The sequence below is a fragment of the Lissotriton helveticus genome, chromosome 10, assembly GCF_964261635.1.
Source record: "Lissotriton helveticus chromosome 10, aLisHel1.1, whole genome shotgun sequence".
NCBI classification, from domain to species: domain Eukaryota; kingdom Metazoa; phylum Chordata; class Amphibia; order Caudata; family Salamandridae; genus Lissotriton; species Lissotriton helveticus.
The window spans coordinates 1144712809-1144737786 of NC_136071.1; the positions used below are offsets into that span (position 1 = coordinate 1144712809).

At 43.9% G+C, this 24978-nt stretch overlaps 1 protein-coding gene across 7 annotated transcripts in view; it reads right to left on the bottom strand.

Moving 5' to 3' along the window:
* The window catches only part of ZCWPW2 (zinc finger CW-type and PWWP domain containing 2), a 918117-nt gene that overhangs the window by 340687 nt on the left and 552452 nt on the right, over positions 1 to 24978 (bottom strand). For all 7 annotated transcript variants that reach the window (XM_078663943.1, XM_078663945.1, XM_078663946.1 and 4 more), the window contains exon 6: positions 1102 to 1163. In XM_078663943.1, coding sequence (XP_078520069.1) covers positions 1102 to 1163 — 62 coding nt within the window. The remainder of the gene's footprint in view (positions 1 to 1101; positions 1164 to 24978) is intronic.

A 24978-nucleotide genomic window follows, 5' to 3' on the forward strand; every position in this document is an offset into this window, starting at 1 on the left:
TTTTTAAATTACTACCCACCCTTATCCCCTATAATACCAATAACCCGCTCCTAAAATATTTACTAATATTAAAAAAAAATACATTTTTATCCCTATAATAATAAAAATAAACATTTAATTAATAATATTTAAACATAAAACAAATTTTTCTACACTTATATTACACATTCAATTATTTTGTCGATATTATATTCAACGATATTTCTCTAAACGATATTCTATTCAACGATATTTTATTTTGACGATATTTTTGTCATTCTACAAAAACGATATTTACAACAACGATATTTACTACAACGATATTTTTTACAGTCGATATTCTTACCTCGATATTTATGCTAGTCGATATTATCCCGTCGATATTCCTGCTTTATACCCATCCAATCACGGCCATGGGGTTGACCAAAGCCACACTTTAAGTAAATGTTGTGTCCTGGAAACAATGTGTCTGCCTACAGACAGTTAAAGTTGTGTGTAGCCAAAACCTAGAAATTAGAAATCTCCTGACTGTACTACATAAGGTCAGAGCATGTCAAAGACTCATGGCTGATTTGGGCATCATTCACCAGCAATTCTTGCCAGGCATGACAGTGACCTAGTGAGCACGTGACTGCAGAATTAGTGATCTGCCATTTTGTAGTTGTCAGTTTAGTGCTACTATGGAAAGTGGAACCATCTTAAGACTGAACAAACACCGTGAAATGGGCAGCAGGATTTCAGTCTGAAGTCTCCACATGACGCAAGGCTGCTATGTAGTTTGTTATTAAACTTATCAGGAAATGTTAATGAAATTTTAACAAAAAAGGAACTAATGGGAAGTGGCCATTCCTAAATTATGCTGCTTACAGAATGAGAAACACTGCATTACCTTGTACATAAAACGTCTGCATAGCAATGACAACTACTGGATAATGTTAGCAACTTAGTTTTCCTAATATATTTTATATACCTATGTCTCTTATTAACCTCTAACTAAAACAAAGATGAGAAGTAGATTTTAAGGAATTTGTAAAACGACATATAAGACTTTTTTTATTTTCAGTACAAATGCTTACTATAAAACCACACAGGAAATATACTTTAGTTATTTCATATATTCACCTTTTGACATCATGAACTTCTGATATGCTTTTCTTTTCACTTTTCCTTTTGCTAAAGTTCACCTGATAAATGTAAGATACATATGTATGTATTATATAGTAAGTATTTAGCATCTACTTAACTCAAAATATTTGTCAACATGTACATTGTCAGCAAAAAATGTATTTCATGCATTAAAAAGGGGAACATAGAATGCATCTCTTAAAGATCATCGGAGCATTCATTTTAAAAGTGTTGGTGAGTTTTCCTTACTGAGTACTATTACAGTTAAAAGTAAATGTAAAGGGAACGGGTGCTTAATTGTAACACAGTATAATGGACCATACTCTTGATACAGCAAATCTTCTTAACAAAGGCAATGGTTCATAAAGGGTGCACTTACAGTGCTTCGAGAGACAATCTGGTTCTCTGTAGAAAAGGCCTTAAAAGTTTACATTAAATTGTACTAATCCTTTAGTAGATCAGGACATGTATGAAGTTTAGAAAATGTAGTAAGGAAAATTCACTTACCTGTAATATTAAACATCTGTTACATGGGGTAGATTTTCTATTGCTAACTCCATTTTGGTTATATATTTGAAAACAATATTTAAAACATGCATATTTATGCCAGATCACATTCTGTCAGAGATATTAGGGTCTGAGGAACGAGAGAGATTGTTAGATTCATGTGAAATTGGACATAACGTTTAGGCCCTGTTTATAAAGTTGTTGATTTTGATAAAGAGAATCCCATATTCCAGCTGGTATCCATGCACCAAAACCTGGCAATTATGAGTTTTGAGCAGATGAAAAATCTCAGCAGGAGGGTTATTGTATTAGGAGGCAGGATGTGGGGGTTGAGGGATCAAGGCAGACTTGACCCAGTCTAGGGGGAGCACTGTCTGCTCTGTCCTTGCTGCTGCATGTGTCGAATGGGGGCTGAGGTGTGATAGTACTCACAGCCCATACAGCATGTGACAAAGTCCGGTGTCTTCTGACCTGGAAAAATTAGGTCTGGAGTCTGGGAAACCAATAATTCTGGGCCTGAAGACACTCAGAATTGTAGATGGTGGAATTCCACCTTGTGTTCTCATTCTAGGATAGGACTGTCCTATCTTTTTGTGTGCGGAGACTCTGCACTCGTAAAGATACTACTCATAAATCCCTTTGTGAATAGAAAACAATCTGAAACTTACACAAAAGTATTAATTTACCCTTGTGAATCAGGCCCAAAATTCTCACCTTTAGTAAATTCTCGAGGCATGAGGCTGGAACTGGAAGATTCCACAACAGTCCTCCGGTGCACTGCTAGGTGGGACCATGCAGCTTCATGTGGGCTTTGTTCCAAACAAGATGTGACAGAGTGGAGCCAATCATAACCACCTCCCCTGAGTACTGACATTAGTTGCTTTCTTTCTGCATTTTTGAACGTGGATCTGGAGCTCCACTCCCTTGTATGTCAGTTGATGAATTTTGCAAAATTGAATTCCAGTTTGAAAGGGAACAATGTCTTCACCTAAAACTACAGGGTTCAAACCATGCTGTGACTATCAGAAGCAGGTGACGGTGACAAACCATCATGAGGTGTGCCTTTGGTGTTTGGGCTCAGGCTCTAAGTCTTGCGATTAATGTGTCCTTATGCACGCACATGTGATCTGGGACCTGAAGAGAAGCTACACGTTGCAGACCATCAGGTGAAGTAAGGGACTTTTTGTACGTCCTGCTCTAAGTCAAGGGCATGGACCAACCCCGCAGCATGTCTTCTTAGCAATCAAAGTCATTCAGTAAATCAAAGTCCAAGTCAAAGAGGAAACTCAAAAGGTAAAATGGGACTCAATCGCATCCCGCAGATTTCTATCCAAAGAGAATCATCATAAAGCATCAAGGTGCCACTCGATCTTGCTCCTGATCTCTGACTGAGCAGCCGATCCCCACTATCAATCCCAATGTGCCCCAAGTTTCCTGGGCCATATGTGACACTGAAGCAGGGTGAGGACTTTAAGGAGGCCATCCTGAATATTTTTGTCACTCTTCTGGCTCCCACTTGCATGCCCCTGGGGTCCAAGGATCTGCAGGCTACTGCTGGAAAATCCATCCTCGTTGGTGGAGCGTAATGGCGACTGATACAGACGCGAAGCAATAACGCGGAGATAAGGGATAACGGTGGAAGTATTGTAGAGCCCCATACATTAAGGAAAATAAGAAGAGAAGCAGTCCCAGTTTTTAAACGTGCAGGCTGTGTTGACAATTGGAAGCTAGAAATACATATATACCCGCTGCTTGGAGAGCCAAGTGATATAATACATTACGGCGGACCTCTGAAAGCCCTAAGTCCTGATGAGGCCCGGAAATTATAGGGCTGAAACGCATCGACACTTTTGTTGAAGGCACCATCAAAAAATTATGATTTTGCAAAAGGAAAATTAAAAGGAGTGCATAAATAATAGAGGTTTAAATAATATACCTCATTGGCTCCTGTTAGTTTATGGTGATCTCCTGTTTGTAAGGAATGTCTTTTGTAGTACATGGCTTGGAAGCATCCTTCAGTTGAAAAATAAGGGCGAAGACATATAAAGGTCCAAAATATATGTTAGTCTGTCAATTTTGTAAATATATTGTGTGTATATATTTGTGTTAGTATTTAATATATTGGTTGTGTATGAATATATATGTATGTATGTATCTGTTTTGTATATATATATGTTTTGAGAAAAGAAAAAAAAACTGCATATATTCATTTTTTAAGAAGATGGTTAAATAAACCATTTGATTCATTTGATTACTTCTTAGGCATCATTCACACTATTTTTATGTTAGGAAATCCATCCTCTGCACCATCTGAGCCCATGGAACCTGCCTCAGGTTCCGCACAGACTCCAGTGAGACTATCGTTCGAGATCCAAGACCAGCGCTGGTCCCTTTTTCATCAAAGCTGGTCCCAGAGTCACTGGCGCCAGAGGTGGATCCACTGCTGACTCTAGGATCTGCCCCTAAGCCAAATCTGTCTGGACACCAACCAAGGTCTCGCAACCAGTTCCTGTACAACGTGATACAGACAATACACTTCCACAGAGGCACCATCAAAAGGTCCAGCAGCTTTTTAGTTCTGATTCAGACCAGATTTCGCAATCACTCAGATGTGACAGTGGAGATGATGGGTGTGATTTACCTCACATTATGATGATGAAAGGCAGAGTTGATTTCCCCCCTGGGCCGCCAATGAAAGAGAGTGCTTAATTTGCTGTTGTAATCAAGGTAGGTCAATGCTTCATTTCCACATGTGGATGCAATCCACAGGTTGTTCAGGAGATGTACAGGCATCCCTTATAAAAAATGCCTTTTCATGGATCCAGCCTTTGTGGAAAGAATGCTGATTGTGGCCTGCAGTGCTTCAAGGAATGCTGGGCCAAAGTGTATTATTTGTGCCTTTTGACACTGCTAGACAATTTCCTCATCAATTTAAGCCTTCTGAGGCTACACTAGAGGTACGGCATATGGGAAACACTAGTTCCCATACCCCAGCTGCAGTCACTTTGTCACTTCCGTAGCTGGCGATAGAGACCAGGCAGGCAACTTGTAGGTCACCAAGGGCACCAATTGTCTCAGCCTCCCTCCCCTGAGGCATCACCCCCAACCATTTTAGGTTGCCATTGGTGGCACACAACTACCCTGTAGGAAGCAGGATATGACCTTTATTCCCATGGTGCAGTTTACCATACTAATAAGATGGACCCTACAGCTCACTTAGCAGGGCTTCGCCCTTTCATTTCTATCCAACACACCACAGCATCCTCATACAACAAAGCGGCTTTCAGAGAAGCACCTATCCATATTACTGCAAGAGGTGTCAGCTCTACTGTGTAAAGGGGCCACCGAGAGGTGCAGTTATGAGAAATAGGAATGTGTTCTGACTCCTGCTATTTCCTGGTGCAGAAGAAGGACAGAGGCTTTACACCTATTTTACATCTTCACACTTCCTGTCGATGGACACATTTAAAATGCTCACATTGGCCAAGGTTATATCTGCTCTGGATCCAGGTAGCTGGATGGCAGCCTGGAACCTAAAATAGTCATACTTCCCTGTGCCTGTCTTGCAGTACCACAGATGTTACCTGCAGTTCAGGGTCAGCCAGGAGCATTTTTAGTTTGTTTTGCCCCCCTTCGGCCTTATCAGTGATTTTCTGGTGTTCACGAATTTGGCTCGTCACAAGCAGTAGTAGACCACCTTTAGGTGATGGCAAATCTCCTGATATCATAGTGGTTGTCCATCAGCGAGCCAAAGTCACACAGGACCCTTTCTCAGAGGCATCTTTTGTTTGTAGTTATCTTGCACACAGTGCAGTCCAGGGACTTCCCTCCATTGCAGCGAGCCCAGGACATTCGTGCTGTGACCTCAGTGTTTCAGCCCTGGTTCTGGATCTCAGTGAAAGTAGCTCCAAGACTTCTTGCCATGTTGGCCTCATGCATCCAGCTTGTCCACATCACCAGGTGGCATATGCAGGTTCTAAAATATCAGAGGGCCCAGTACTGAGGAAACTGCACAAAATCTGCAGTTGTGGCCCGCAATCTGACCTATGGAAGACCCCCTCTACCTTCCTCATCCACAGCTGACGTGGTGACGGCTGAATCTCTGCAGGGTTTTGGAGGCTATTTTGTAGATGTGGAGATCACAGGTCTCTGGGCAGACAGAAAATGAAATGCCAATCTGTTGGAGTTGTAGGCTATTCACCTCTTATTGAAGGCCTTCCTAAAGTCCATCATTTCAGACAACACCATGGGGTACTACACCAAGCAAGGCAGAGTGGGGTCCTGTGCCAGGAGGTTCTATGCCAGTGGAGGTGTTTGGAACATCAGGACATTTCCCTGATTGTGAACCACCTGGTGGGATCATTGAACACTAGGGTGGACAAGCTAAGTCGGTGGTACCTGGCAAATTACCAATGGAGTATACACCCCAAGGTGGCACAGGGTGTCTTTCAACAATGGGGAGAACAGTGACTAAGGGCCTGATTACAATCGTGTCGGATGGGACACTCCATCACAAATGTGACGGATATCCCATCCACCAAATTAACAGTTCCTTAGGATATAATGGAATTATAGTTTGGCTGTCGGGATATCCATCACATTTGTGATGGAGTAACCTTGTCTGCCAAGATCGTAATCAGGCCCTAAATATTTTCGCCAACGCGGAGATTGCCGAGCATACAAACTATTGTGCATTGGATTCCTTCCTTTAGAAACATTTAAACTAGAGTTGTCATATGTCCCGTGCAGACCCATTGTGGTTTTCCCTATGTTAGCATGAGTAGATTGCAGACTGTTCTCTGCATTTCACAAGGTACTATACAAACGTATTTTTCTTTGTGCCACACTGTACTTTCACACAGAACCTGCAGTTGTTTTTGTGTTCTGTTCTTTCCTGGGATTTAGTTTGCACATCATAGACAAGGTTGAACAACAATGCCCTTGTTATTTTGTTCTGGTCAGGCCTCAGCACCCAGACAAAACATACAAATGCAGTTGTTGTTTTGGAACACGTACTTCTGCCATATAGGTATGTACAAATAGGTAAGACACTTGGAGAGGGATCTTTTCAGGGAAGAGATAGAACTTTCAACTGTGCATGCTAAGGTACTGGGTCTGTAGCAAAAACCCAGAGATCTTCTTATATATAATCACTTTGCTTCTGTAGAAGGGGAGGGGGTTAGGCTACCCTGTCTTGTATAATGCCAGCTCCTTTTATGATTTATGGACTACTTACTATGCTGACCTATTTGTGTTTTTCTTACTTGTTGTGGCACGTATACTGCATACTAGAGCACAACAGTTAAAATAAACATTTTAAACTTTTTTCAAGTCTCTGTCAGATCTTATTGTGGACTAGCATGAGTGTGAGAGCAAAAGGGTGTGTCCAGCAAATGCGATTCTTGAGAGCGTTGGCAGTGTTGTTTTCTGGGTGTTTCTAATCACTTGTTCTTCTATGAGTGAGTAGGAGGGCAAGTGAGACACTATAGCTAGTCGGGTGCACAGACATAATATTGAGGTTTTTTTTCGACCTACAGAAATATCGAGTTGTAAATATCGGAGGAACAGAATATCAACATCAAGAATATCAGTGACCAGAATATCGACCTGATCGTAAGAAATATTGTTTTTGTTAATATCGAAGTTAGTAATATCATTTGCAAAAATACAGTTGCTAATAATATGAATGTTTATATTAATGTTATGTGCTTTAGTATGTATTTTCTATGTATGTGCTCCACATTTTTTGGTATGTTTTGTATTGGGCAGTTGAACGGTTTAAATTTTTTATATGGGGGAGAAAATTCATCCTCAAGACTGACCATAAACCTTTAGTAAGTACCTTAAGTGGTTCTGTTATTAAGGATCACACACCAAGGATAGCAATATTAAGCTCCAAACTGTTACAATACAATTTGACTGTTGCACATATTCCTGGTGGTATGAACATTAGGGCGGATTATTTGTCTTGTTCACCTTTAATCTTTACAGACTATCCTGAGAATACTGATGAAATTGATGAAGAATGTCTTATTGTAAGTGTTGATGTCTGTCACAACACCACTTTCACTGAACAAGAGTGGAATTCTGAATCTCTAAAAGATGTTGAACTGGAGAATGTAAGGAAATATATGATGAATGGGTGGCCTAAAGAAAAGGCACTACCTTAGGCTTTACAAGCTTATTTTAAGGGCTCAGATGAGTTGTCAATTGAAGAAAATAGGATGTTGGTATGGGGGATACATTTATTTCACCTGTTTGTTTGAGAGACAGAATTATTATGGAGGGGCATGAGAGACACTTAGGCCAGACCATAACTAAAAGAGAAACAGTTATTGGTTGCCTGGGATGGACTCTGCTATCATTGCTAGCATCCAAGCATGTGTCATTTGTGCCACTAGTGATAAAGGGTGCAAAACTGAAGCGGTTCCACTCCAACCTGGCAGCTTGCCTAAGTCTGTGTGGTTCAAACTGTCCATTGATTTCATTGGACATTTTAGTGTTCTACCACGCAAGTTTACATTTGCTATTGTTGTTGTTGATTACTACAGTAAATGGTGGGAAGTTACATTTGTAGAAGAACTTAACACTTCTGGGGTTATCAAGTTGCAATTTGTTTTTGAGAGAAGGTTACCCAAAAGAGATTGTTTACGACAATGGCGTCCAGTTTGTCTCTAAAGAAATTAAAGGTTTTCTGGACACTAATGCCATTAAATGTAAATGTGTAAATGTATGTATACTTGTAAAGCGCACTATCACCCTTCAGGCATCCTGGCGCTGTATACAGCTGTGGAACCCTTCCTGGCTTTCCCTGTTAGATGCCCCCTACTGGGCACCCCCAAGGTGAAGCCAGGCATCCTAGCGATTAAATGTGTTGCTTTATATCATCCACAAGACAAAGGCCTAGTAGAAAAAATGAACCATACTCTAGTGGAGTGTATACAGTGAGCTGTTCAAAACAAGATTGAATTGTGTAAGGCTGTTGAGGAAATGTTGTGGTCTCACAGGTCATGTCCTAATGCTGTTTCTGGTCTTTCACTGTGTGAAATCCTGCGGGGACGCCCTCCTGCCTCCAGGTTATGTCCTGCTTGGTTGCGGGAGTGTCCGACCAAGGGTGAGCACATGTTAAGTGTGGACAAAATTGTAAGACCTAGTGTTGAAAAATGTCAAGCTAAAATGAAAAGTCACTATGATACAATACATAGGGTCAAATCTACAGAAAGGGTTTTCCGTGTGGGTGATTGGGTCTGTGTTAAAGACCCTAATCATGTTCCAAAAGGCATGTTGAAATTCAAACCTCCAGTCAGAATTGAAGTTGTGACCAGGAATGCAGTGAGAACGAGCAGGAATGAATGATGGAATAAAGGAAGAGTTGTGAAGGTGCATCCTCGAGAGGTGCATCCTCGTGATCTTCCTTCTCCAGTTAATTTGTCAATGCATCCTCTTGTTTTGCCGGCTCCATCTTCTTCTTTTGATGTTTCTGAGTCGAGTCATTCCTCCAATCCTGTTCATGTTTCTGAACAAAGGAACAGTAGTAGAAATATTGTTACGCCTCTAAGGTTTCGTGATTGAGCTTTATCTTCTTTTTCATGTAACTTTTTCGTATTGCGATGTTTTCTATTATGTCCTTGCTTTTTCCTTTAGTATACTAGTTGTGACTGGTTCCACTTTTTCTCTTTCAATTTGTTTTCTTTCATATTTCACTGCTGTGAATGTTAAGTATTTCTTCCCACACTTTTAACATGTTTCACTGTTAAATGTTTCTGCTTTTTGTTTATAGTAAAGAAAGGGAGATATTGTTGTGATCGAATGTCTCCTGCATTCCAGCATTACCTCTCTGGAATGTAGAATGTTAAAATGTGTGTTGGTGGTACAGGATTCCATATTTGTCAGTTACCTGTTGGCTGCTGAGGCTGTGGCTAATAAACACAGAACAAGAAGGATTGACGTCTCCTGCTTCTTATTACAACTATCTTCACTACACATTCTTGTGATTATCTCTTTGTCCTCGAACATTCTGGAAGCAGGAGCTCCGTATGGCATCAACACCCATTCCGCCCAACAACATGTTCCATATACATTTCCTGCAGACTGTGCTGTATACTACAAAATGTACTGATATATTATCTGCTGTGTGCAGTCCGATTAAAGATCATTTTGACAAATAAAAATGACAAAAACCTGAAACATCAACAACCTTTCTCCCTCTTGGCTGTAGGGCAACAACTATCCACCCAAACATAAACACCCGGTCACATTACCAAACAAGTCTGTGGCTGGTTCGGGGCAAGTATTATCTGTGAGTAAGGGGACAACATAGACCTAGTGTAGCCGTCCCTTCAAACATATACCAGGTCTCACTTATACGTTTATCAGCATTGCCAGAATCCTCCATTGCTTGGTCTCCTTCCCATTGAGTCTAAAATCGAGTCAGGCCCATCTGTCAGATTCTTTTCTCCAACATTTTTGCCTTTGAGGTTGGGCCAAGTAAAGCTAGCATTTCCACATGATGATTGTTGCTCAGTCCAGTACCATACTTACTGTGAAACATTGAAAAAGGGTGCGCTACCATATGTCATCACTTTAAGTGTACTGGAAAAAGTAGGGCAAACTTGACTCCCATGTACCTCAGCCTCCATTTCCCTCTCTCTGTTAATGAAGCTCTGTGGATACAACATGACTTTATTGTTATCCAGGGTAAAATGACCTTCTAGTCGAGCCTGTTGCAGAATGTCATCCAATGCCCGGTAGTATAAACAGCTTTGCCACTACTGACTTTGATGGGGATGGTTTTTGTATTAGGGGGGATAAGGTCTGATGGCTTTCCTGGGAGACAGTGTAAGCTCAGTCCAGGGCAAAAAATAAAATATGTTTTGTAAGCTACAATTTATTTGAACCAGGTATGAGCCCATACACAAACTTTCATTTTTTTCAGAGAGACTTACTACCCTCATGCTGTTCTTCTATGAATTGCCTTTTCAATCATCTCACTTGTACTCAATGCAGTGGACTTTAGCTTTCAAGTCTTGCACTTGTTTCTGTATGGTTTGGGTGGCTGGTTTCATTTTGGTGAGGAACATTTCAGCTTTACTTATTCTTTCAGCCATCTTTCTTTGTTTGTCCCCAAGACCTAGGTCCAGAACAACTGTATCGATTTTTGTACCAGTATTTCTTTAGTAGGAGGGATAGTTCCTGTTATGGTGTCCAATTTATTACTGTTGTATGCTCACCCATCCAAGAAGGCAGAAGAAACTGGATAGACTTGTTCCAAGTTTATTAGTAAGAGGAACCCCATGCCAATGAAGCACAGTACAGCAGGTTCTCCCCCAACTGAATTAGAACTCCCACGAAGTCCGAGCATAACATTCCACATAATGACATGACACACAGTGTAGTAAGTGAAGAAAGACTAGAGGCACAGTACAACACCCCTCCCCTCCTTTCAGACAGAGAAAGTAAAACACGAGGTTCCCGCACAGGACATAGAAAGGGAACAGAGAGAATAAATGAATGGTAAGGCAAACATATGAACACTCTGTGAACAGAAAAAAAAAAGACAGAGTGAAACAATAAATCAATGAGTTACAGAATCATTGAGCCATTTGGGAGACCCAGCTGTTCCCATGCTTCTCCTTGGTCTGTCCAAAGGCAATAGAGTGCATTTATCATTACATTTGTCATTTGCAATAGTAGTACAAAAGGGTGAAAAACATATTGTCTAACTTCAACCAGTTGTGGTCAACATGAATAACCTTAAAGGGGCGACGAAATTTAGAAAGGCCACTTTTAAAACCACCTGGTGTCACTTTCACTAAGTCACCAACCTTGAAGAAAACTGAACTGAAGGTACAACAGTATCTTTGGGAGTACCAAAATTCTCATCTTTCCACATCCAAAAAGGACACAGTTTGGAGGAGGGCACCCTACCTCTCATCATCTCAAAGGGAGTCTTACTGGTGGCTGCTTTGAGTGTGGTGCGATACGCCCAGAGCATGTCTTTAACTGCACTCTGCACATTTTGCCCAGCTCTGAAGGCAAGCTCCATGGTGCCCTAACTAACCTGTTTATCCTCTCAACCTGGCCGTTACTTTGTGGGTTGTACAAGGAAGTGCATATGTGTTTAACATCAACGTGACTTAAAAAGGACTGGATGTCAGAAGAAGTGAGTTGTGTGCCATTGTCAGTAACAAGTTTAAGAGGGACACCCTCCCTTCTAAAAATTTCTTCCAACATGGCTATGGTGGATCTGGAGCTGATGTTCCTCATAAAAATGACTTCAAACCAATGTGACCTGGCATCAACCATGACAGCTGCAAAGCGTTCATTTTCAGAGAGGAATGAGAATGGACGATGAAATCCAGGCTGAGCTTTTCCCAAACAGAATCGGCTCACCTGCACCACTGACATTGTGTGTTGGTCTGCCGTGGGGGCAACGGCTATCTCCTGCTTCCAGCGTCCCGCCGTGAGGAAAACGGCCATCACTTTCACGAAACGCGGCACAGGGGCCCAGGGACTACATCCCCCAGCTGCCCCGGCACTCCCGTGACGCTCCCGCTGCGCCTGCTGGCGCCATAAGATCACGGAGAGTCTCCCGCCTCGCGGGACGCGCGCGGGCGAAGCCCGGGCAAAGGGCGGGCCGTCTGTGGCCATCAGAGGCCGGGCTGGGCCACCCCCTTTTGTCGTTACGATAAGGAGAAATGGGTAAGTGCAAATTATACCGCTCACGTGAGCAGGAGCAAGTGAACGCTAAGGTACGCAGAAAGTCTCCCTCAATTATATCCTACTTAACGTCTGCTGTGGGTGTTTTATCGTCTGAAATTGCCATAGCGGAAAAGGAACTTGGTCTTGACCAACATGTTGTCAACTTATCCGGCTCACCGCTCCCTCTCCTGAGAAATCCTGTCCCCCTGGAACCCACCATATTGGTTAACAATCCATCTTGTACTTTGCAAACACAAGTCGCTGTTTCAGCAGAGGATAATATCCTTCTTGCTCAGCCGGGCACAGATGCAGCAAAAAAGGACAAGCCCAATAAAAAGGAGACAAAGATAACCACAAAGAAGATAGGCAGAAGGGATAAGATGACCAAGTGCAACACTTTGCCCTGTGACTCTGTATTAATTAACCAAATTCAGTCCACTGTTCGGGACATGGTAGAGGAGGTCTTCAACAGCCGTCTGGAGAAGGCCCTAACGGATGTTGCCAAGGATATTATCGATACATTGAACTCCTGTGTGGTGGATTTATTGGCTAAATGTGAACGTATTAATTCCTTTTTATCTCGGCACAATTACATTCCAGGTACCATACAACCAGCCGTCACAATTTGTGACGTCCCAAATCCCGGGGTAGGGCCAATTGGGAGATCTAGGGAAAATCATATGTCCGCAGGGAGGGGGATGCCCATATCATCTGAGGATACCATTAGCCATGAACCAACATGTTCTCAAGAAGGGATGCAGGCGCAGTTAGAAAAAAGACAGCCTAATGCTGATTCCACTGCCCCTCCATCTAAACCACTTGAGGACCCTAGGCGCTCACAGAACTGGAGCTACAGTCCTAATAAACCCCCCCTAAACCTCCCCCCTGCGTCAGCCCCGCTTGTGGCAATTCTAGTTAGAGTTCCCCCTTTGGCAAGAGGGGAGGTGGAGTCAACCGATGCATTATTATCACTAACCAGAGACTGGAGCGATCGTAATTGCTCGGGAGACTCCGAAATCTCACCCTTCATACTAATGGCCAGACGGGTGGGTTGGATTGGTGGGACTCGAAAGAAAGTTAGAGGGGATTGTGTAGTGGTAAACTTCAGCTACCCCCATGCATCATCACGCATGCTGTGGGATGCCTCAGAGTTAAATGGGGATCCCGGTGGTAATCGAGCCTTACCTTTAGGTTTCTTTTACCCCCCGCCCCCCCTATCATAACAACAGCAAGGAGTCGCTGCCAGGAACAGCTGGCTGGGAACAGAGTCTGGTCCACGCACAACTCCTCTATTAGGGCTGCCCATTCCACCTGGAGTACTGTTGGATCCTCGCTCCAGCCATACCCACCCAAGTCTATCATTATCAATAGCACCATCCCTCTTGCCAATAGGTTCACGCCCTTGACACAGCTTGATTAAACTGATTGTCTAGCCCATACCAACCTCTGCACCCAGGCTGAGGCTCCCATCACCTCTATAGGGGAGAGGGGCAACTTAAGGGTAATGAGCTGGAATATTGCAGGGCTACGGGCAAAAAGGGACGACGTAAATTGGCTGAAGTCTATTTGTTCCAATGAGATCATAGCCCTTCAAGAAACCTGGGACACGGACTGTAGTTTGTGGGTGGATGGCTTTAGATCTTATTTCAAGCCCGCCCGACCATCGATAGCAGGGAGAGCCAAGGGGGGTTTGATGTTATTGATATCAGTTAAACTTAGGGCCCAGGTTAAACCAATTGAAACTCCTTCCCAAAACTGCCAAATAATCGAGTTTACCCCCGAGAATCAATCGAAGACGTTGATAATCAATTTTTATAACTCCAATGAAACTGAATTCCCGAACGAACACTTGCGTTATCTGACACAGTTTTTAACTGCATATAAAGAACAGCAAATCACTTTTTGCCATATCATACTCATGGGAGATTTTAACATTCATTTATGCAATAATAACTGCCGGATAAGTGACCCTAACGTCCCCCCCCACTCTGTTTTACCTCATTTTGAACACACGGCAGGGGGTGAGGCACTGGAAGAACTTCTTTTACAAGCAGACCTTTATGAGCCCGGCTTTTTTGATAACGGTGAACGGGTGGCAACTTTTGAAGTCAGAGGCTGCGAAACAGTTATTGATTACATCTTTATATCCCGTGCCCTTTTAGGGATCACCCAAAGGTATAATGCAACCCGTTCCTCCTTTAGTGACCCCAATCCAGTAATTCTAGCATTGGTTAAGTGTTTCTGCCATGATGCCATCAAATCCACCCTGATTGGACCTACTGCTGTGGTCCCCAAAGCTCAAGAGAGGAAATTAAAATGGGCAAAAATAGTTCCAGAACACTTCCACGAGAGCATAAACCTCAAACTTAAGGCAGAGATTAACAAATGCTCAGTCCCTGATGTAATGGGTAGGGACATCATCGCAGCCTTTGAAACCATCTGCTCCCAGTTTGCTTCAGACCTCACCACCCCCAAGACAACTAAACCAAGGCCAATAAAAAGATGGTTCGACCATAATTGTACTAGGGCCCACCAAAAACTGATCAACTCCCTGAAATCGGTACCAAGGGATCAAACATACATTGCAAGCCTCAGAAAAGAATATAAGTTAGCTATCAACACTAGGAAAAATGAAGTAAAAAGGGCAGCTTGGGATGCCTTATCCACGCAAGAGGTCCTTAAAGACAGCTCCAAGTTCTGGTCCATTGTTAACACCCCGTTGTTTACGGGGGATGACAATGGGGCTTTAGATATCATCATCCCGGAGGGTGAGTGGGCGGCCCACTTTGAAGGAATATACGCCAGCAAACATGGGGCTGAAACCTTTAGAGTCCTCCCCTGTACCCCCCCTATGCCCGTCCTGGTCTTTAATGTTCAGGATGTTGAGAAGGCGATAAAAGATTCCACTTGCAAAAAAGCCCCTAGACCTGATGGGGTCCCGGTAGATTTTTATAAGAGTAACATTGTACTGTGGACCAAAATCCTTAATAATGTATTTAATGCCAGTGTTACCCAGGGGTTTCCGAATTCTTGGTCCAAAGCGATCATTAATCCAGTTTTTAAAAAAGGGCAAAGAAACAACCCCAGGTGTTACAGACCCATCTCTTTAATTGATTCTGCCGTAAAAATTCTTGGAAAAGTAATCCTGGACAAGGTCTCAGACTGGGTGACCGAGCAGGGGATCCTGTCTGAATTTCAATATGGGTTTAGAGCTGGCAGAGGCACTATGGACCAGTGTTTAAACCTGTATTTATTGATAAGTAAGTACACCTTGGCTACAAAGGGCTCATTGTATCTAGGATTTATGGACCTATCCTCTGCTTTCGATCTGGTCAACAGATCGAGGCTGTGGATCATCCTCCTGGATATGGGGTTAGACCCGCGTTTGGTGCACTTCTTAGCTGATCTGCACCAGGATCTGTATGCGGCAGTGAGAGTCTCTCACGATGGTACCTGTACATGCCCTTTTAAATTGGGTAGAGGAGTTCGCATGGGGTGCATCCTGGCCCCCCTGCTTTTTACCTTATATATTAATAATATCGATAAAACCCTAGGGGAAGCTACTCTGGATACTCCGCGTGTAGGAGGCCAAGCCATCCCGGTCCTCCTATGCCGTTTTACTAGCACGTACCCCACTAGGCCTGCAAAGACTCTTGAATTCCTTTGGTGATTACATGAGTTCCTTGGACCTAGTTGTTAACATAGCCAAATCCCATGTTTTAACGATGGGACCTAGGAAAGACAAAGCTAGAACCTTCTATTGTAAGGGGTCAGCAGTCACCAGAGTTAAGGCTTTTACTTACTTGGGGGTCCTGCTTGACGATAGAGGTTCGTGGGCCGCCCAACTTTTAGCCAAAAGAAACAGCCTAAGCAGGTCCGCATCTGCCATTCTAAGCTTTACGCGGCGTTTGGGTGGCAAGCCTTGTGAGGCAGTCCTAACAATCTACAAGGCTAAATGTATTACAGTTGCGGCGTATGGTGCTGCCTTATGGGGGTATAAGAATGTTGAGGGGATTCAGCAGGTCGAGAACAAATTCTTCCGATCCCTCCTTTCTATCCCCCAATCGTCATCCACCTTTGCTGTGCATCAAGAGCTGGGGATGGGATATATCTCTGATCTGTTAAGCTTGGCTCCTTTAACTTGTTGGATCAAAACATGGTTGAACCCTGAACTCAGTATGAATCGCCTGATCTTAAAAGATTTTATGCTCCTAGATAGAGCATCTGCTATACCCTGGCTCACCTATATAAAAGATACGCTTTCTAAACTAGGGCGGCCTGAAATATATTTTTATCCAGAACTGATCACTAAAGGCGATGTCAGTTGGGTAAAAATTAATTTCCTGTCACTTATGGCCCAGGATCGTGAGACTGTGGAGCTGAAAAAATCTACTGTTAGGGCTCATTTTCTTTTAATCACATCTCCCACTATAGAACCCTACCTAAAGTTGGTAACCAAGCCGTTTCATCGCTGGTTACTAATAAGGTTCCGCTTTAACCTGATTCACTATACTCTGGGGAACCTTCATGGATGGATCAAACCTGAGGAGGGAGCTCCTTGTGAGTGCGACCACAGCTCCACCCAAAACACTGCCCATTTATATTGTTTTGTGAGTTTTATTCTGAGCCTAGAAAAAAAGTTTATCCTTCCACTTTTACAAGGCAAAGGGTTCCTTCAAGTGAAACCAGCAATAATGTATTTACAGCTACTGGATACCCCATGGGTTACTTTTAACATCGCAACATTTTTGGTGGCAGCTGCTAGGAGGAAGAATATAAGAAGCCATGTACTGTTTTTTACATGATTATCATGTTTTGAAACTGTTTTTAAATATTAAGTTAAGAGTGTTTTTATTACATTTGTTTTTTAACAATAGTTGGTCTCCCATTTGTAACTGAAATGTAATATGTTTGATGAACTTTTATGATTTTAATTAATCGATTAAAGTGATTTTGACTTGACACTAAGTCACCAACCTTGAAGAAAACTGAACTGAAGGTACAACAGTATCTTTGGGAGTACCAAAATTCTCATCTTTCCACATCCAAAAAGGACACAGTTTGGAGGAGGGCACCCTACCTCTCATCATCTCAAAGGGAGTCTTACTGGTGGCTGCATTGGGTGTGGTGCGATACGCCCGGAGCATGTCTTTAACTGCACTCTGCACATTCTGCCCAGCTCTGAAGGCAAGCTCCATGGTGCCCTAAATAACCTGTTTATCCTCTCAACCTGGCCGTTACTTTGTGGGTTGTACAAGGAAGTGCATATGTGTTTAACATCAACGTGACTTAAAAAGGACTGGATGTCAGAAGAAGTGAGTTGTGTGCCATTGTCAGTAACAAGTTTAAGAGGGACACCCTCTCTTCTAAAAATGTCTTCCAACATGGCAATGGTGGATCTGGAGCTGATGTTCCTCATAAAAATGACTTCAAACCAACGTGACCTGGCATCAAACATGACAGCTGCAAAGCGTTCATTTTCAGAGAGGAATGAGAATGGACCGATGAAATCCAGGCTGAGCTTTTCACAAACAGAATCGGATTCAGCCATGTGAAAAGGGAAATCCTTGGCAACTCTTCCCCCCAATTTCAACTTTTTCTCAGAGTTTATGCAAGGAAGGCATTTCTCAACCCAATCTTTGATATCAGATTCCATTCTGGGCCACCAAAAATGTTCCTTGACCCTCTTGGATGTAAATGTTTGGCCCATGTGACCCTCATGCGCCAAGGTAATGAGTCTGGACCTCAAAATGACAGGAGGAATGAAGCGCTCACCTCTAAGAATGATGCCATCAGAATTTACAGAGAGCTCTTCTACAATTTTACAATAAGGTCTGACGTTGTAAGGATAAACACTCTCCCTCAATACACCTTAGTTAATTATTATTTGGAATTTTGTATAGCGCGCGGTTACCCTTGGGAATCCCAGCGCTTGTTCATAAATCAGGAGGGTAAGACTAGAAAAAAGCAGCATTAAGCGGGGAACAGGTGGGTCTTAAGTAGCCTCCGGAACCGAAAAGTACAAGACTCTGCACGTATGTTCAAAGGCAGCGCATTCCATAAATTGGCTGCGTTAACAGAGAATCTTCTACCACCCGTCCGGGCTCTTTTCACTCTGACCGCTTGTAGCAGACATTTGTGATCCGAGCGCAAGGCTCTCGTAGCCTTGTAGGGGAACACCATATTGCACAAGATAGGAGGTCCCTTCCCCCGAAGGATTTTATGGGCCGTACAGAGGGATTTAAATTGTATCCTCTCCCGTACCGGGAGCCAGTGAAGCGCTCTTAGTGCCGGTTTTGCTGACTGTCTCCTTGGAATATTCATCAGCAGCCTTGCTGCTGCATTCTGCACTTTTTGGAGTTTATTGAGCGTTGCTTCCGGAGCGCCCAAAAAAATCGCGTTGCTGTAGTCCAGCCTCGAAACAATCAATCCCTGGATAAGAAGTTTCCTGGAAACCGGAGGAAGGAGGGGCAAGATCTTACGGGCTGACCGGAGCAGACCAAAGCAGACTCCAGCGTTTTTTTTGGCATGGGTCTTGAAAGACAGGTCTTGCTCCAGCCACACCCCCAGACTTTTGATCTCCTTTTTGGGGCTTGGGGGATCACCAAGACAACTAGGCCAGCTGCCTGGCGGTAGGGAAAGCCCCCAATGTCCAAGCAGCATCATCTCCGTTTTAGAGCCGTTCAGTTTTAATGCTGAGTTGCACATCCATGTGTGCACCTTGGACAGACAGGAGTGAAGTAGGTCCGGCTGATTTACCAATTGGGAAAGGGCCACCACCAACTGGGTATCATCAGCGTAGCTGATAGTTTTAATACCAAATGGTGCCACCACATCCTCCAGCGGGGCCATATAGACGTTAAACAATGTGGGGCTCAGGGAGGAGCCCTGAGGCACACCACACTGGAGGGGGATAGAGGCTGATTGTGCACTACCTTCCCAGACTTGGTAGGTTCGATGGTTCAGAAATGACGCGAGCCACTTCAAAGCCTTCCCTGTCAGGCCTACCTCTGACAGCCGCTGGAGCAACACCTGATGGTTTACGGTGTCAAAAGCCGCACTGAGGTACAGGATGATCACTGCCACCGATCCTCCTGAATCCAAAATGCTCCTTGCTTCTTCTACGACTGCCAGCAGGGCGGTGTCAGTGCCTTGGCCCGGCCTGAATCCCGTTTGGGAATTCCGCAATAAGCCATTGGACTCCAGGAAATGTGACAATCGCCTATTCACCAGTCTCTCCGCGATCTTACCGAGCCCGGGCAGCAGAGAAATCGGTCTGAAGTTAGCCAGGTCAGATGGATCCAGACCAGGTTTTTTCAGAAGGGCCTTTACTACCGCTTTTTTCCAGCTGGGTGGCACCACCCCCTGCGCAAAAGATAAGTTGATAAGATCGGTTACTGGGGCGGCGATGGTAGTTGCTATCTGTTTGAGATATTTCATCGGGACAGGATCACTAGGCGAGCCACTCTTGATGGCCCCTAACACCTTGAGGTCTTCGTCAGTGGTCACTGGTCCAAAGGCTTCAAGCTCGATTTCCACAGCACCCCGCTGTTTACCTGAATCTAATTCCTGAGCTGGTCGTGGTAAGGAACTTACGATGTTTTCAACTTTCATATGGAAATAGTAGGCCAGTTCCTTACATTTCTCTCGGGGACTTTCATGGTTCACTGGCGGTTGGGGGATTTGTAAGAGGTCTCTAAAAACTTTGAAGGACTCTCTAGAGGAGTTAACCGAATTGCCAATTCTCTCCTCAAAGAACTTAGCTTTGGCGTCCCGGAGAGCGGCTTTATATCCTCTAATTGCCGTACGATACTCTTTCCGGGTTGCCTCTCCCCAATCCTTTCTCCAAATCCGCTCCAGCTTCTTGCAGCCTTTCCTAAGAGTTCTTAGTGCCTGGGTGTACCAAGGGGCTGAACCCACTCTCTTCTCCCTCTTCGGCATTCTCTTTTTAGGGAGAATGGCGTCCAGGGACCTGGTCAGCCAACTTTCCAGGTTCACATCTGCAATTAATGGATCTAACACCGGGCGAGGACAGGTAGCCTCAAGATTAGCAGCCCAGCGATCTATCGGTAACCTGGACCAGGCCCTGTCGACCGAATAGATCCTAGGAGTGGCTACATCCGTTAGATCATACTGCCAATTGAAAGGAACCAAAAAATGGTCTGACCACGGTAAAGGCAAGGGAGTCAGGGCCTTGATACGGGTCATATTCGAGAACACTGGGTCGAGTAGATGACCCTTACATTGCGTGGCCCCTGAATTGATTAGCCTCATATCAAAAGCTTTCAGATCACACTGCAAGTCAACAGCGAGTGTGTCAGCAGGATCGTCTAGATGGAGATTGAAATCTCCAAGTGTCACAAAGTTAGCAGTTGACGATGCCAGGAGCGTAACGGTTTCCATAAACGAGCTGACAAAATTGCCCCCACATCCCGGTGGGCGGTACACTGGGAGACCTGATATGGAGGTCGTAGATGACATCCTTAGTGAAAATTGACAGCTCTCACAATCGCAAACCCCGCCGTCCTGGGCTCTGCAGACAAGCGTGTCCCTATAGATGATGGCGATACCACCTCCCCGTCCAATAGGCCTATCTAGATGGTATATTAGATAGCCGGGGGGGAGTGCTTGCACCATATCTGGTCCCGAACTCGTCGTGATCCAGGTTTCTGTTAAGAACAGAATATCCAGCCCATGATCTTGTACGAGGGAGTTAATTTCAATAGAATGGCTAGGAAGGGACCTACAATTCAGCAGAGCCATTAATCGGGCCTTATTTCCCTTAGCTCTCTGGCCCTTCATACATTGTCTGCAACTCAAGAAAGGTTTATCTCCTTTATGAATATAATTGCAGGAACCATCTTTCGAGGGTCGTAGTAATATAAGGTCATTACTAGTATATGTAATCCCGACCTTAGGGAGAAGTGCCAGCGTGTCTAGCCCTAAGCCCGTCTTGGCCCGGACGGGCACAGACGGGCTGAACTCTGGCGTAACTCCGGCGGAATGACAGCGGACCCGCTGCGCGTACCCGCTGCGCGTTTGCATGGCCGCTTTTTGTAGGAGGTCTAGCGTCCTTGTGACGACTAGACCGTGCGACGAATGGCGTCCCGCTTACCCCCAATATGGCCGCCGGAATCAGGAAGGCAAGGAGGACCCGCAAAGAGCGGTGGGTTTTCCACAAATTATTGTGCAAGTAGATGGGTTCAAAACAGGGGATAAGGTAAACTCAAACTAAATTATTTAGACAAAAACGGGCGTTTTAAAAACTAATGGCGATATGCAGCTTGTAATTCGCACTAAAGCGCAGCACGCTTTAAACTAGTGCAGCGCGTTCTCACTACTGCCAATGCCCCTTCAAATGAACAAGACTGAGCACCTAGTTTGTCCGCCTTTTGTAGGAGGTCTAGCGTCCTTGTGACGACTAGACCGTGCGACGAATGGCGTCCCGCTTACCCCCAATATGGCCGCCGGAATCAGGAAGGCAAGGAGGACCCGCAAAGAGCGGTGGGTTTTCCACAAATTATAGTGCAAGTAGCTGGGTTAAAAACAGGGGATAAGGTAAACTCAAACTAAATTATTTAGACAAAAACGGACGTTTTAAAAACTAATGGCGATATATGCAGCTTGTAATTCGCACTAAAGCGCAGCACGCTTTAAACTAGTACAGCGCGTTCTCACTACTGCCAATGCCCCTTCAAATGAACAAGACTGAGCACCTAGTTTGTCCGCCTTTTGTAGGAGGTCTAGCGTCCTTGTGACGACTAGACCGTGCGACGAATGGCGTCCCGCTTACCCCCAATATGGCCGCCGGAATCAGGAAGGCAAGGAGGACCCGCAAAGAGCGGTGGGTTTTCCACAAATTATAGTGCAAGTAGATGGGTTAAAAACAGGGGATAAGGTAAACTCAAACTAAATTATTTAGACAAAAACGGGCGTTTTAAAAACTAATGGCGATATGCAGCTTAATCGTTTTGTGAAGGGCAAAGAGTTCAAAGTCCTTGGCAGAAGCATCCAGCCACTCCCATTTAGAAATGGCACTATGTGCCACAGACAGAATTTCTTCAATACTCGCAACTACCTCTTCTGTAGGAACCCCACCATCATCACACATTTTATCTGGCAGTCTCGATAGGCAATCTGCAACCTTGTTTTTCCAACCAGGTACATACTCAATCAAAAAAATCACACTCCTGTAACTTAACAGCCAACCTGGCAAGGCGGGCAGAGCAATTGTTGTAACCACAAGGTGCAAACAATTTTAAAAGAGGATTATGATCGGTCCTCAAGATGACTCCGGATCCCCAAATGAAAGAGCGAAAGTGGGAAGTGGCCCAGACTGCCGCCAACGCCTCCCGCTCAATTACAGAATACTTTCTCTCGGTGGAAGAGAGAGAACGGGAAGCAAAGGCTACAGTCTTATCGATACCTGCATGCATTTGAGAAAGTACAGCACCCAATCCGACAGAACTGGAATCGACGGTGAGTATGGTTTGCAGGTTGCAGTGGAAAGGAACCAAAATGTTAGCATTAGAAATCTGACTCCTAATGGTGCAATATGCATCTTCTTGAGATACACCCCACTCAAATTTCTGCCCTTTTCTAAGTAAAACATGTAAAGGTTCAGATATTGTAGCAAAGTCCTTAACAAATTTCGAGTAGTACTCGACCATACCCATAAAGGAGCGAAACATGTCTTTGTCAATGGGTGTTTGCGCATTCACAACGGCACTTACGAGGTTGAATTTTGGCCTGACACCTTCACTGGAAATGCGTTAGCCCAGATATTCCACTTCAGTGACCAAAGATTTGCATTTTTCTCTGCGCACAGTAAGACCAGCTTCCAGTAACCTGCGCAGGACCATTTGCAAAGTTTCATTGTGTGACTCAATGGTGTCATTGAAAATCAAGATATCGTCCTGGAAGAAAATAACGTTGTTAACACCCACCAGGACTTTGGAGATGAGCCTTTGGAACATGCTGGCTGCGGATGACAAGCCAAAGGGCAATCTATTGAATTGAAAGACGCCCTCGGCAGAGACAAAGGCAGTGAGGTGTTTAGAGTAACGGTGCAACATGACCTGGTGGTGTGCACTCCTGAGGTTGAGTTTTGAGAAGAAATTCCGATCAGACAAGAGGAAAACTAGCTCTGTAATATTTGGAAGGGGAAAACGGTCCATAACAACATTCTGATTGAGGCTGCGCAAGTCCTCACAGAACCTTAAAGACCCATCAGCCTTCTTGGTGATCACAGCTGGGGATAACCATTAAGTGGATTTGACAGGTTCAATGACTCCATTTGCAACCATTTGATCAATACGTTTCTTCACCTCCCCCCTAATGGCAATGGAAATTTTCCTAAAAGTGGGCCTAACAGGAATGACATCCTTTTTTTAAATGATCTTGTGGATCTAGTCTTTAGCCATACCCAGTTTGTTGTCAAAAACTACAGCAAATTACTCCAGTACACAGTTGACATCATCTTCACACACAACCATCACTTGCTCATCAGCCCTAGGGTTGACCACAATATGTAAATCATACTGATGAGATCACCCAAAATGGGAGGACCCTCAGTAGCAACAAAAATCTTCCCCTTAGTATGACGTTCCCGGAAGGAGATATTAGCCTCAATGTAGCCTATAACACCTATGTTGGCCCCTTGATAACCTTTCAGTATAACATTCGTATTATTCAATGTTCTGGACGGCCATACAGTTTCAAACAAGTCTTTGGCAATGATGGTGTATAAAGACCCCGAGTCAACCATCAGAGTCACAAACTTTCCATCAATAAGAAAGTCAGCTTTAGGACGAGTGTGTCTCTTGAAGTCTTCAGTATCTGCACATTGAAGAGTAGAATCTGAGTCCACCACCATTACTTTATGTTGAAAGAGTTCTTCTGACTAATTGACAACAGCAACTTTAGGTTTGTTGGAGACAGTCTTACACATGAGGGCGAGATGTCCTCTTTTACCACACAGGCGACAGACCTGGCCCAGTGCGAAACACGAGTTGGAATTGACAAGGTGTGAGTTGCTGCCACAATGGAACAGAACAGAGTGCTGCATCTGGCTTGAGAAGGTACAAAGGATCCAGATGAAGAATTGCGGACACTTGAAGGAGTAGTAAGCTTCTTCTTTACAAAATTAATCGAGCTGGCATCACTGTCTACTTTGGAAACTTCAACTTGCTCCCTATTGCCCATTTGTTGCATTTTTTTCATGCATTTTTGAGATTCCTCCACTACCTTTGCTAATTTAATGGCTTCCTACAACGAGGGATCGGCAGCTGCCCATAAACGCTCTTGGATTTTTTTTTTGCAGCATTGCACAATTAACTGGTCACGTATGAGTTCTTCTGTCATCGGGCCAAATTTGCATTTGATGGCCAACTCTCTGAGTCTTGTCACAAATTCATCGATAGATTAATTGGGCTTCTGGGGTTGGGTATAGAATTTGTGATATTGCATTTCAATGTTAAGGGTTTTTGCGAAACGCTTATGTAAACGTAGTTTTGCTTCTTTGTAAACATCCTCCATGACGTCTCCATTGTCTTCATAAACCTGCGGTAAGTATTTAAAAACATTTTGCCCTTCAGCGCCTAGACATCCTATTAGAAGAGCTTTTCTTTCTGACAGACGAAAAATTTGAGCCCCCTAGAGCCACAA